Source organism: Pleurodeles waltl, chromosome 10, assembly GCF_031143425.1.
Source record: "Pleurodeles waltl isolate 20211129_DDA chromosome 10, aPleWal1.hap1.20221129, whole genome shotgun sequence".
NCBI lineage: Eukaryota > Metazoa > Chordata > Amphibia > Caudata > Salamandridae > Pleurodeles > Pleurodeles waltl.
The window spans coordinates 38,829,445-38,842,339 of record NC_090449.1 but is presented as its reverse complement, the minus strand read 5'-3'; the positions used below and the strand labels follow the sequence as shown (position 1 = coordinate 38,842,339).

Sequence of the window (12,895 nt, the reverse complement as noted above, 5' to 3'; positions counted from 1 at the left end):
AATTTAGAGTTTGTGAGGAGAACTACCCTATCTCTGTGTAGCTGGAAAAGTGGTTCTTCTAAAGTTAGAGCCTGGAGTTCACTCAATCGCTTTAGGGAAGGGATCATCACTAAAAAAAAAAAAAGCCACTTTCCATGAAAGGAATTGTAAGGTGCAAGCATGTATAGGCTCAAAAGGTGAACCCATGAGCCTAGTAAGTACAATATTAAGATTCCAGGATGGTGCTGGAGGAACCCTGGAAGGAATGACTCTTTTGGGAACTTCCACAAAGGCTTTGATAACAGGAATTCTGAATAAAGAGATATGCTGCCTGTTTGGAGGTAAGCAGCTATAGCTGCTAAATGAAGATGAAAACACAAGTGTGCTAAATTTGCCTTTTGCAAATAAAGCAAATAAAGAAATTTCTTGGATTGAGGCTTTGAGTCGGTCAATGTGTTTAGATGTACAGTAGAATACAAAACATTTCCATTTCGCAACATAACACTGTCTGGCTGTAGGTTTACATGCCACTTTGAGAATGTCCATGCATTCTGGCAGCACATTTAAATAACCAAACTATGACTTCAGGGGCCATTTCACAACGTTGAGCGTTATGGGATCTGGAATCCTTTTCTGAACTTGATTTTGAGTGAAAAGGTCTGGCATGTTGGGGAGTTTCTTGTGGGGAACTATAGACAGGTCCAGAAGTGTTGTGAACCAACGCTGATGTGCCCATGTGGGAGCTACAAGGATCATGGTGAGTGAGGCTTGTCTCAGTCTGTGCACTAGAGACAGAATGAATGGGAGAGGTGGAAAAGCATAAGTAAATATCTCTGGCCAATTAATCCATAGTGCATTGCCCTTGGACTGAGGGTGAGGATATTTGGAGCTGACGTTTTGGCATTTTGTGCAGTGGCGAACTGATCTATTTTGAGGTGTTCCCCACTTTTGAAAGAACTGGTGAAGGGCTAGTGAGTGTAGTTCCCGTTAGTGGACTTGTTGCTGCATCCTGCTGAGGAGGTCTGCAAACTGGTTGTCCATGCCTGGGAAGATACTCAGCAACCAAATGAATGTGGTAGTGAATTCGCCACTTTCATTTTTGTTTGAGCACGATGGGACAGCTGTAAAGAGCATGTCCCCACTGTTTCTGCAGACAATACATGGCTGTCATGTTGTCTGTGCGGATTAGAACCACTTTGGGGGACATTTGTGGCAGAATGGCACTGACTGCTAGGAAAACTGCCTCCAACTCAAAGTAACTTATGTGGGAGGCTTGTTGAATGGTATCCCATATTTCTTGTATGGTGAGCTCCCCAACCGGTCTGTGAAGCATCTGTAGGCAGAGTGATTTGAGGCACAGGGTCCTCTAAGGGGCGCCCTTTGGAAAGGGTGGTCGGATTCCACCATTGCAGAAAGCAGCAAGTCTGGCCGTCCAACAACACTAAATCTTGGAGATGACCCTGTGACTGAGACCACTGACAAGACAGAAATTGCTGTAAGAGACGCATGTGTAGTCTGGCATGGGGACCAATGGTGATAACAAGATGGCACCATCTTCTGGAAGTGATGGGTGTGCTGGATATAGATCAGGGTCATTTGGTAGAATGGGATCTGGACTGTATGAATCCCATGGGTCAATGTCCTGTGGGATGTCCCCTAAATCATCTCCCTGAGGTGGGAGTGAACCATGTGGAGAAAATTGTGGTTCAGTAATAGGTGTAGGAGATTGGGGAGGTGGTAGGAAACTGGAAGGAAGCACAGGAGAGTGTGGTGGAGAAGGCTGAGGTCGAACTGGAGCCTTGTCCTTGTTTACAGAAAACTTTTTAGGTGGAGGAACAGTGTCTAAGGCCTCCTGAAATGTAAGCTTCCTCTTGATTGGAACGGGGGGAAGCAGTTATTGTTCCTGTTCTTTTTTTTAATATGGAGATGGCGCTGATGAGCATCCATTATGTCTAAGATGGGCTCCACTGGTGAGGCTGCTTCAGAGGAGTGACTTGCGTTTTTGGAAGGCACAGTCTTATGTTTTGAAGTTTTTGGAGTTGAAGCCTTGTATCAAGTGGAATTCGTCAGCTCCAAAGCTGATGTGGTGGGCTTTTTACTTGGTGCTGAAACGCTCGGTTCGGTGGGTCTGTTCCATCCCGAGGCTGGCTGGGATGTTCCTGAGCCGAAGGTCGATGCTGAAGACATCTTGGTCTTGGCTATTTTCTGTGCTGAGCCGGAAGGCGGGGCATTCGAAGGTATATTTCGGATCCAACCATAGCCCGAAGGCAGGGATAGTCTGCCGACCTCCATTTGAGGCTTTTTAAAAGTTTTGGTATTGTGAGTCAGGACTGTTGTACTCCGAGGCTGTGCGGAGGTAACACGTTGACTTTCAGTGTCTGATTGGACATCTGATTCAGAGTCTTCTATGGACAATGCCTCCTCCTTTTCCGGCTCCTCCTGCGTGTGATTTCTCCCCTAGATATCCAGAGTGTCGTCTGGGGTCTTCTACGCCATCTGGAAGGTTTGGTCAGTGGGCGTCCTGGAAACAAGGGTGCACAGTCTGTTGTCATGGACCTGGGCAGTGAAGCTAGGATGCAGCAAGTTTTGGTCATCGGGTGCTCCTGCATGAAGGCACCCACAATTCTTAAGTAGACCTGCAAAGAGCGGACAAAAAGAGGGCAGCCAGTCCACTCTGGGTGATAGCCTCAGCGATGCAAACGTCCCTTGATGGCTGGTCTCTGGCTGTGGTGTTGGAGTCCTGTCTTTACTCAAGCGAGCCTTGGTTGCTGCAAGGGGTTTGGTACCCCAGGTACTGGTGCAGTTCGGGTCCAGTAGGTCCTAGGGTCTTCTCACTTGGTGAAGAGATGGGTTGGTTCTGCTGGAGCTTGGTGACTCCTGCTGGGCAGCTGTTGTGCCGGTGCAACTGATGGTCAGCAGAAACATGAACTAGACGCTGAGGTTGGTGCCTACAGAAAAGTGCCTCCACTTCAAGGGAGATGCTGACAGCTTGGTGAAGTGCTGCAGGCTCTGAGAGGCTTTTGAAGGATACACAGTTGCAGGCCAAGTCGGGTTGGCGTGACTGTCAGGAGAGGAGAAGGAAAGCAGGCATGGTTTTGTGCCAAAGGCCACCAGAAGTCCACAGGTCTTGCTTTTTCGGGTCTTCTTCGTCCATCTTTTGTCAGACGAAACTGTTCTTCCGGTGTCAGGGGGCCATCTAAATACTAAATTTGATGGTGTTTAGGGAAGTGTAGGGCAGTAGATATCCCCTATATGATGACTTCCTGAGGAAAGGAGGCATAACCTTGTTTCAGAGCTGGAGAAAGTGATCACGCATTCCTCTGGAGCAGGCATTGTTTCTGGCTCTCACCTCCAAGAGGGCCAGAAACATGTCTGTAGTGGCAGGTTGGTTGGTACCAGTTAGCCAACGCACCACAGGACTAGTAGGTTTTAGGGGGCACCTCTAAGGTGTTCTCTAGGTGCATGTCATGAATTTCACCAAGACTGGCATCAGTCTGGATTTATTAAGGCAGGTGTACCAAATGCCATAGGTTTCAGTTTAGCCAGTACGTACCTGGAGAACTCATGCTGACCAGTTCCCAGTACATACCCTTAAGATGGCTTCCCTGGTTTACTTACAATATCTAACAATAGAGCAAGACATCACCAGGGTATATCTGCTCATGCAGATATGTCCTCTCATCAAATACAATACACCCTGCCTTAGGGCTCTACGGCCTGCTGTAGGGGTGACTTAAATATATTTGGATGCAATGACTGGGGCATGGCACACAATGTGTGTGCCATGTTGTGTTTTCACTCATGGCTTGCACCATGACACGCAGTCTGCGATGGCTGGCTGAGTGCAAATTTTAGGGAGTGGGGTCCCTTACGGTTGAACAACACATGCTGCAGTCCTCAGGGACCCTCTCTGGTACCCATGCCTTATGTACCAGGAGTACCATTTATTAGGGACTTACAAAGGTACTACAGCGGGTGCCAACTGTGCCAACTGTGTACAGTTAGACCTTTTACTTTGCAGTAGGGAAGGAGCACTGGCACTGGGGACCCGTTTAGCAGGAACTCAGTGCAGCCCAGTCGAAAAACCTCAGTACCAGTGGCACAAAAATGTGGGAGCGACCATGTTCAAAAGGGGCACTTTATTACACTTGCTGTGTGTTTTTCTTTTTTTTCTTTTTTTTATTATTATGCCTGCCAAGTGACAGAAAAAATGAGGGTGCCCACTCCCGGACCACATCCAAAGGGGCAGAAAGTAAGGAACTAACGTCAGTGCTCAGGAGTGGCAGCTTAAGTGGCCTGGGCATCCTTTCCAGGGCTGGATGGACTTGACTCAGCAGTGTACCATGTTAACTATGGGTGAGCACGGGAATTGCTAAAAAAAAAAAAACACCTGGATCCAGTCTGAACCTAGGGGTGAGGAATGTGTAGTTAGTATCCACCACAAGCTCGCATTCCATTTGGATGTACCAAGAAGGGTGAAAATGTGCTTTACAGTGTTCTGTGACCAGCAACAGACATAACTAACTTGGTCTTCAACCTATTTAGATCACGGGTTTTGGCTAACCTTGCTGGTATTTGTCTAGTGTTGGTATGGATGTTGTGCCGGTCACTGGACCTTCATGTAAGACAATCCTTCCTCCCACAAATGACCAAATAAGGGGGGTGGCTCTTATGTTGTTTCTCAACGTACCATTGAGATCAAGCAGGAAGGATGTTTCTTTTCCATAGCAGAAGTAGAGAGGCAGAATTTCTGCAGTGCCTTGTCTACGAGACTGTGAAACCAATGGATGTGATCAGGGAGGAGCGTATGTATAGGTTGAAGCTCAGGACTCTGTTCATCGCTTTAACTACAACCATAAAATTCAGGAACTGCCTCAATTGGAGGAATACTGTCCTGATTAACACCATTCTCATTATCACCACCCTGTTGAAGCACACTATGAGTTTTTTTTTCCAGTGAGAGTACAGGTACTAGAGGACACACTAATTGATTCACGAAAGTAGGTTGTAAAGGAACTGCCAGTACCATTGGCTGAGGTGGTGAACAGAAACGCAAAAATATTATGCTATGTGTTCAGAAAAGCCTGCTAGCACCTGAATGAATAGTAATCCAAAGGGGGCTCATACAGCTGCTCATTCTCAGAATCATTAGGAGTAGAATGGAACGTCCAAGTAAGGAGATCCGTTGCATGAGCATCACTATCAGTGTGAGAGGGCTTCAAGTCATTAATGGATTCCTCTTGGTCACTGTTCAATCTGCTGCCATCTGTACCTTCTGCATCAGAAGGTAGCTTTTCTAGTATTTCTAGAGGCAGCACCAGCGTTACTGTTATAGGTAAATTGATCTGCATTAAGGACATGAAGGAAGCAAGAGGGCCTGGTGTACCGTTTGTGGGAAGCCGCTAACAAAGGAATCATTAAAGTTTAGACTGACAATGAAAGGGTCATCATTGAACACCATTGATGGAGCAGTCACTGAAGCTATGGTTGTTGTCAACTTCTTTGTAGAAGAATCAATTGACAGAGTTGTCACTATCGACAAGGTAGTGGATACCTATGAGGTTACTGTCAGTGTTATCAACCAGACCTTAACTGTACCAACGACAAGAGAGCTGACAGGACAGAGCTTCCTTGACAGCAGGTCCAAGGTGTAGTCATCAATGAAGCACAACACATTTTTCCATGGACATGCCCGATATCACTGACGAGGACTTAAACAGCGGAGCCATATTAGAAATAAAAAGGCAGAGTACCCTAGTCTGCCAGAGTACTATGTGCAAAAGAAATATATGCCTCTAAGATAAGCTCAGAGAGCTGTGGGTTAGAGATCGAGAGAATCATCGAAGAGGAAACTGACCAAACTTGTGCTTCTTGGCTTTGGGGGAGGTGCACTTTTATCGGACACTATCGGACAACGTGTCAGATGAAAATTGATTCAAGAGGGTCATGATTCTTTTTGTTCCTCTGTTAATAAGGATCTTATGAATTAAAGTCTCACAGATTTGACATCTCCTCACCAAATTTAGGGAAAGACAAAGTGAGCATTTCTTGTGAGGGGTCATCATGCTACATCTTTCCTGGCCCCACAGGATTAGCAAGACTTAAATAAAGCTCTTGTCATGGCACTGTCTTCCATCTTGAAGAGTTCCAAGGGCTGAGCCAGCCAAATACCAAAATGGACAGAACTGCTTACCTTCTCTAGATTGTGGCAAGAAGAAACCCAAGCACCAGAGGCGAACACCAAACAAGTCAAACTAAGTCGCAATCTGCAGAGAAGAGAAATGGGGATTGGCCTACTGTCACATAAGAAAATCCGAATAGGAGCCTCTGCAGGGAGCTGGCAAAGAACAGGTCAGATAATGAGGTGAATGGATCACATGTTGCAAGGAAATGTCTTTACTTGAATAGTCACTTCCAAGTTTTTGGACTGATGTTGATGGTTCTTCACCTCAGAGTGCACTTAGGGCTGCTAACCAGAACTCAATACCTCTGCCCTTACCTTCAACAGGTTTGTTTAATTGGCTCATACCAAACTGGCTAAGCTAACTTACCTGCATGTAACTAGTAAATGGTACCAGGGTATGCAAGTCAGAGCGTCGATCCCTAGGGACTGCAGCAATGATTGTGTCCTCAGAATTTCGTTAGTAGGTCCAGACGGCATGGCAGCTTTGAAATTTGGACACTGTGACTGGTGAAGGAGGTCTGTGACCCACCATTGGTGTGGCCACTCTGGGGCTATCAGGATGAGTCTGGCTCTTGAGTGTGACAACTTGAGAACTGCCAGGATCAGAGGGATTGGAAGAAAGGCGTAGAGAAACCTGCCTGACCAGTCGAACCATAGGGCATTCCCCAGTATCCCTGGTTGGAAGTACCTTGAGGTGAAGTCTTGCAATTTTTTGTTTGCTGTGAACAAAATCGATGTGCGGCGAGACCCACAGCCTGAAGAGCTTTGCAAAATGTTATTGTGAAGGACTATTAGTTTCTTCAAGGGCCATGCTGAGCGTGTCTGCCTGCACATTTTTCACACCTGGGAGGTGAGTTGCCGTGATCTGCAGATTTCTCTCTGTAAGCCATCTCCAAATTGCCTGGGCTTCGTGGGACAAAGGTCTGGCCCTCCTTTCCCCTGCTTGTTCAGGTAGTACATGGTGTTCAGGTAGTACATGGTGGTTTTATTGTCTGAACAAGCAGGGATTGGGTCTTGAATGCAGGATAAAAACGCTTTGCGCGCCTGGAGGCCTGCCATGAGTTAGAGGACGTTGATGTGATATAAAATTTCCTTCTGACACAATTTGCCTTGTATTTCGAGATGATCCATTTGGGCTCCCCAACCCAGTAGCGATGCATCCTTTACTATGGTTTGAGGAGGAGTTTGTTGGTGGAAAGACACTCTGTGAAGAAGGTTGGTTGGCGAGCACTATCACCTCAGAGACTGCTTCACAAGCAGGGAGAGAAAGATCTTGTCTTCCCAGTTTCCGGTCGCTTGATGCCACCGATCCTCAAGACATTCTTGATGGGGACACATGAATGCGTGCATCAGAGCGAGGAAGATACATGAGGCCATGGAGCCGAGAAGAGAGGACACTGACCTCAACGTGGGATAAGAGACTTTCATTAGATGGTGACATTTCGGATGGATTGATGAAAACCTCTCCTAAGGAGAGGCTCTTGCCTGAATGGTGTTGAGAGTCGCTTCTAAATACTGCAGAGTGTGCCCTGGATTGAAGATCGACTTCCTGTGGTTGATGTGTAGACCCAACCATTGGAGAACAGTTGTAATGTTGCTGGGCTTCTTTTGAAGTGGAAACTTTGATCAGCCAATCGTCAAGACAGGGATAGACGAAGATTTGGTGCTTCCTCAGATGTGTTGCCACTACTGCCATGCACTTGGAGAAGTTTCTGGTGGTTGACTTGAGGCCAAACGGAAGGACCTGCTATTGATATCGGTCCTGTCCCCACTACAAACCTCAAGAATATGCAGCATTTCTTTGCATTAGGTATACAGAAATATGTGTCTTGGCGGTCTTTAGAACAGTCAATCTCCCTGGCTGATGTAATGCCAGCATCCGAAATTTCTCTCTCTCTGAATCCACTGGTTGGCTGTCTAAGTTGCGAATGGGTCTGAACTCGATCTTGCCTTTTTTCTTCACTAGAAAGAATCTGGAGTAGATACCTGTGCTTCGTTGTTTGTGGAGGACGACTATCACCGCATTCTTTTGAAGCAAGATGTTTACGACGCACAGAGTCCAATTTCCTGCTCTACTCACTGAAGTAGCAGGAGTAATGGTGTGATATTTTATGGCCGCCAGAACAACTACCGAGTCAGGAGGTGGACCCGCTCTAAGGAACAGAGGGATCTTGTGCCAGAGGCCTGTATTTCTTTTTGTAGTCTTGAAGGAACTGGTTTGGTGGTTGCTGGAGTGAAAAAAAGCTCCATTGCAGGCTTCAACAATCCTGGCACCAATGGAAGTAGGTTTCTTGATGCCGACCTTTGTTAAAGTGGCTCAAAGATAAAAGATGTCATAGGTGTAGGAACCGGCATCTGTATGTCGCTGCACTCCTTACTAAAATCTCCTGGAAGGTGCATATTTTGTCCGCTGGAGAGATGCGAGGAGGGAGGGAATCGGTAAGGATTGGTGAATAGCGTCCTGATGAGGACTTTGTGAGTCTGGATTGAAGTGTAGATGTTGTCCTTCTCCACGAACAAGGACTATGATGGTGGGAGCACCTAGAAGATGACTAAAGCCTAGAATATTGCCTGTGGTGGCGTGAACTATATCACGTTATACAGTGTGATCTAGGCAGTGCCGATGCCGTAGATGCAGGTGGATCAGCTGCAGAAGGTGAGGAGGCGGTGGCAGAGGTGGAAGTGGTGGAAGAGGTAGAGGGGGTGGAGGTGGTGAATCAGGCAGAACTATTGATGATGAAGGGGAATTGGCCCTTGAGTACTCAGAGTCAGATGAGGTATATATACAGCTCTTTTTTCTCCTCAATGTCAAGCAGGACTTTGATGTCAACATCCAACGATGACTCAACGGTGACCACAGTCGACGGTGCTTCAATGTCAATCTCCTCAACGTTGTACAGCTCCCAGGTATCGAAAGATCTGCCCGCCTCGACGTCGATATGCTCCATGACGTTGATCTCTCAGTGCATGTCGATGGCATGTGGACTCTACCTTGTTTCAACATCTATGTTGTTTCCTCTACTACAATCTAGTCCTCAGCGGCAAGCAAGTCGGTGCAATGCCTGGTCTCGATGTCCACTTCCTTGGCATCACCCGGGAAAGATGGAGTTTTCGAGGTGGCTTTCTCTTTGTGGACCTTCCACTTCCCTCTGAGGCAGATTTAAGAGCCCTGGTAGAGGACTGACCCTCTCCTTGATCTGAGGTCTCACCTTGAGCCTGGGCTTGCTGTCTGCGCCGTTCTTCCTTGTCATGGAGGAGAATCTTCTCCCTCTTTCTTGGTACAGCGCAAAAGCTTTGTGCAGTGAGGATACTGCTCTGGATGATGACTTGAGGGAAGGCCTAGAAAACAGACGCTCTGAGGGTCTGTTTTAGACTTTTCTCTCCCACAGGCAGAACACTTGTTAAACACGGAAGGCATGATAAATGTAAAACAAATGCATCAAATTCCTGTCAGAAAAAGTTTTAAAGGGTGAGAGACTGATGGAAGACGTTGGGTTAAACAGTTTAAACCAAAATTCACAAGTGAATTTTGAAGAAAAAAGGCCGAGTTCAGTGCTCCAAGATCCTGTCACCAGGTACCAGAAAAAAGGAATGAAGCAACTGCCACCTGCTGGGCATAATTGGATACTGGTGGTATCTGCAGCCTTGAAGGTGCAGTCACTGTTTTTTCAGTCACATAATAGTAGCCTATGGGGCTACACTGTCCTTCTATTCTTCATCTCTTACTTTTCCAGGAAAGGGTTTGTGAAGCAGATTGGAACTGTTTTGTAAAACATTTTACCCCAAAGTAAACATTCAAAAGGGTTCTTTAACATTTTTTTTAGTAAAGTACAATCTGAATAACTGCACCACTGTAGTCTTTACAACTAGCCTGCATATTGTGTTCTTTTTCAAGTGTTTCTACAGGGCTTCCGGCAGTAAGGTGAATGTCTTCACTTAAGATATTATATAAAGAAATGCTCCAGGATGCACACACGTGTGCGGAACTATTCAACTGCTTATGGCTTCAATGGAGATTATCCTATGAGAGAACTTGCTGTTACACTTGGAACAGCCCTGGAAGTGCTTGTTCTCAATACATCATCTCACCTCCTCTCACAGTAATTCTTACACGGCCTCTGCTGTGAGTAACCATCCAGTCCTGGTCAAATTTGACTAGTTATCAGTAGTAGTGATTCTTCCGATGTCATAGAAGACAATTCTGAAATCGTTGATTGCAGCTCCACAGTCCTGGTCCTCCAAACCACGTTGTAACCCGATGGTGGGAATAAACAATCTCAGTTGATATATTTCTCCAGTTACATTGTGGGTTTCTGGGAGGGATCACAAGTTACATCAAAACCAAACACTATTCTGCAAAGAAAAACAACTTGCAACATATGTTCCAACAATATATGTCAGGAGGGTGCAAAGCACTTGATCTACAGCTACACTTGCTACAAACCTATCCATTAGAAATACATTTTTAAGTTAGCCCTCCTAAGAAAAATGGCATAATAGATGCAGGTGTACAAAAAAGATACTTACCTTTTTTTTAGGCTTTGCTATGGATAAAGGCTTTGCAGTGACGTCCGATTTGTTGACTGGAAGTGCACTGTGTTGAGGTACCATAACTTGCGGAAGGCTAACTTTTGGTTGGGCCAATTGCTCTAGGTTGACATGAGGTTGTATGACGATATCTGGTGTTAAGCTGATTTCCGACTGCATGAAGATTTGAGGTGTTTTGACGTTCATTTTAGATAAACTGAGTTTCTGAAAAACAGAACAATAATCTTGAATGTCAAGTAGTGGGATGTAATAAGGTAACTGTTAGCATATGGTATTCACAATTTTAAAGGGTTAGACTCCACGTTACAAAACTGAACAAAGAAAGAATAATGTTTATATTAGTTCACAAGTGTTAGTCCTTTGCTTTGCCACTATATGTACAGCAGATGAAGCAGTGAATTAATAGACTGCACATTCTGACTACACCCAAAGTTGTTTTTTTGATATAGAGAACAGTACTGTAGCCGGGAAACTGAGGAAGCCTCAAATTGTCATTAATTCTGTCCGATGATCCATTCTTCACCAGACTGCGCACAGAAACATACTAAACTCACATACACTAAACATTATTTCAAGAGTACTAAAATATTCCAATGCATTAAAAGCCTAATGATTCACTCATGAAAGTTTCTGTCTCATCAGGCAACATTCCATTTCACTCCATTCCATTAAACATATGGAAATCATCCAAAATTTACTATGACATTTTTTTTAATTTCAGATTCAGTTTATAACATTATGACTGTCGTCTTCCGACTTATTGCTGTGTCCCTGGTGCAGGAAAAACTTCCACATGGGCTAATCATTCTCTGTTCTGGACTCCTATCTGTGAAATTATTCACCAGTCAAATTGAGACACATCATAAATCTTTTTACATTTCTAAATGTAAACATATTAGGAATACTCTCATGTTTCTAATGGCCAGATGTACAAAGATTAGGAATAGCAATTTCCTAACTGCAAATCGCAATTAGGAAACTGCTATTCCTAATGTATAAAACTTTCTGAGTTTCATTAGTGACAAGAAATAAGTTACTTACCTGTAATTGTAGTTCTCCAGTATTGGAAGCTTTCATAGATTCACATGCGTGAATACTTCCCTGCCGTTGAGTTTGGAGTCCCCGATGTAATACATAAGATATGCATAAATGTATACCTACATTACATGCATTAGGACTTTAGCTTAGTAATATATCAGTCATTATGTAAAAAAACACCCAAACTCAAAAGCTCAACCAATCAGGCTGCACCAGCCTCTAGAAGCCTCCTGTGAGGAACTGCCTTCCCTCAGATTTTCAGAGAACAGGGGCCAGATGTAGGAAAAAATCAAATTGCGACTTGCAATTTGCAAGTCTGTGCGACTCGCAAATTGCAAGTCGCAATTTGACATGCAGAAAGGTGTCTCAGACACCTTCTGCAACTCGCAATGGGGTCGCAAAGACCCACCTCATAAATATTTATGAGGTGGGTCGCAGTTTGCGACCCCATTGCGAGTATAGGCACTCGCTAACATGGAGGCCTGCTGACGTCAGCAGGCCTCCATGTTAGCGACCTGCCTTTTAAAAAAAGTTTTGTTTTTTTTAAGTGCAGCCCGTTTTCCTCACAGGAAAACGAGCTGCATTTGGCTTGGACCACTCCCTGCCCTGAAAAAATAATATGGGGTCCATTCACAAAGGGGAAGGGGTCCCATGGGGACCCCTTCCCGTTTGCGAATGGGTTACCATCCACTTCAAGTGGATGGTAACTGCGACTCCATTTGCGACCGCATACCATTGCGAATCGCAAGGGGAACACCCCTTCCTATTTGCGATTCGGAAATGCATTTTGCGAGTCGGTCCCGACTCGCAAAATGCATTTCTGCATAGGAATCACGCATTTGCGAGTCGCAAACGGCAAATTTTGCCGTTTGCGACTCGCAAAGTGCTTCCTACATCTGGCCCCAGGTGCTGCAATATTAAGAAATAATGAGAAAAGAGAAGGTGAGCTCCTCAAGGGAGGTGGGTGGGCCGCATGTGAATCTATGAAAGCTTCCAATACTGGAGAACTACAGTTCTAGGTAAGTAACATATTTCTTACTCCAGTATTGGAACTTCCATAGATTCACATGCTTGAATAAGAATATCAAGCAGTGACTAGCACATTTTCTGTATTCATAAGAACAACATTCTACCACCTGAGATGGC

The 12,895-nt window shown here is 45.2% G+C and overlaps 1 protein-coding gene across 5 annotated transcripts in view; it reads right to left on the bottom strand.

Moving 5' to 3' along the window:
• The window catches only part of LOC138261016 (methyl-CpG-binding domain protein 1-like), a 1,081,642-nt gene that overhangs the window by 516,027 nt on the left and 552,720 nt on the right, over window positions 1-12,895 (bottom strand). For all 5 annotated transcript variants that reach the window (XM_069209617.1, XM_069209616.1, XM_069209620.1 and 2 more), the window contains one exon: window positions 10,691-10,915. In XM_069209617.1, coding sequence (XP_069065718.1) covers window positions 10,691-10,915 — 225 coding nt within the window. The remainder of the gene's footprint in view (window positions 1-10,690; window positions 10,916-12,895) is intronic.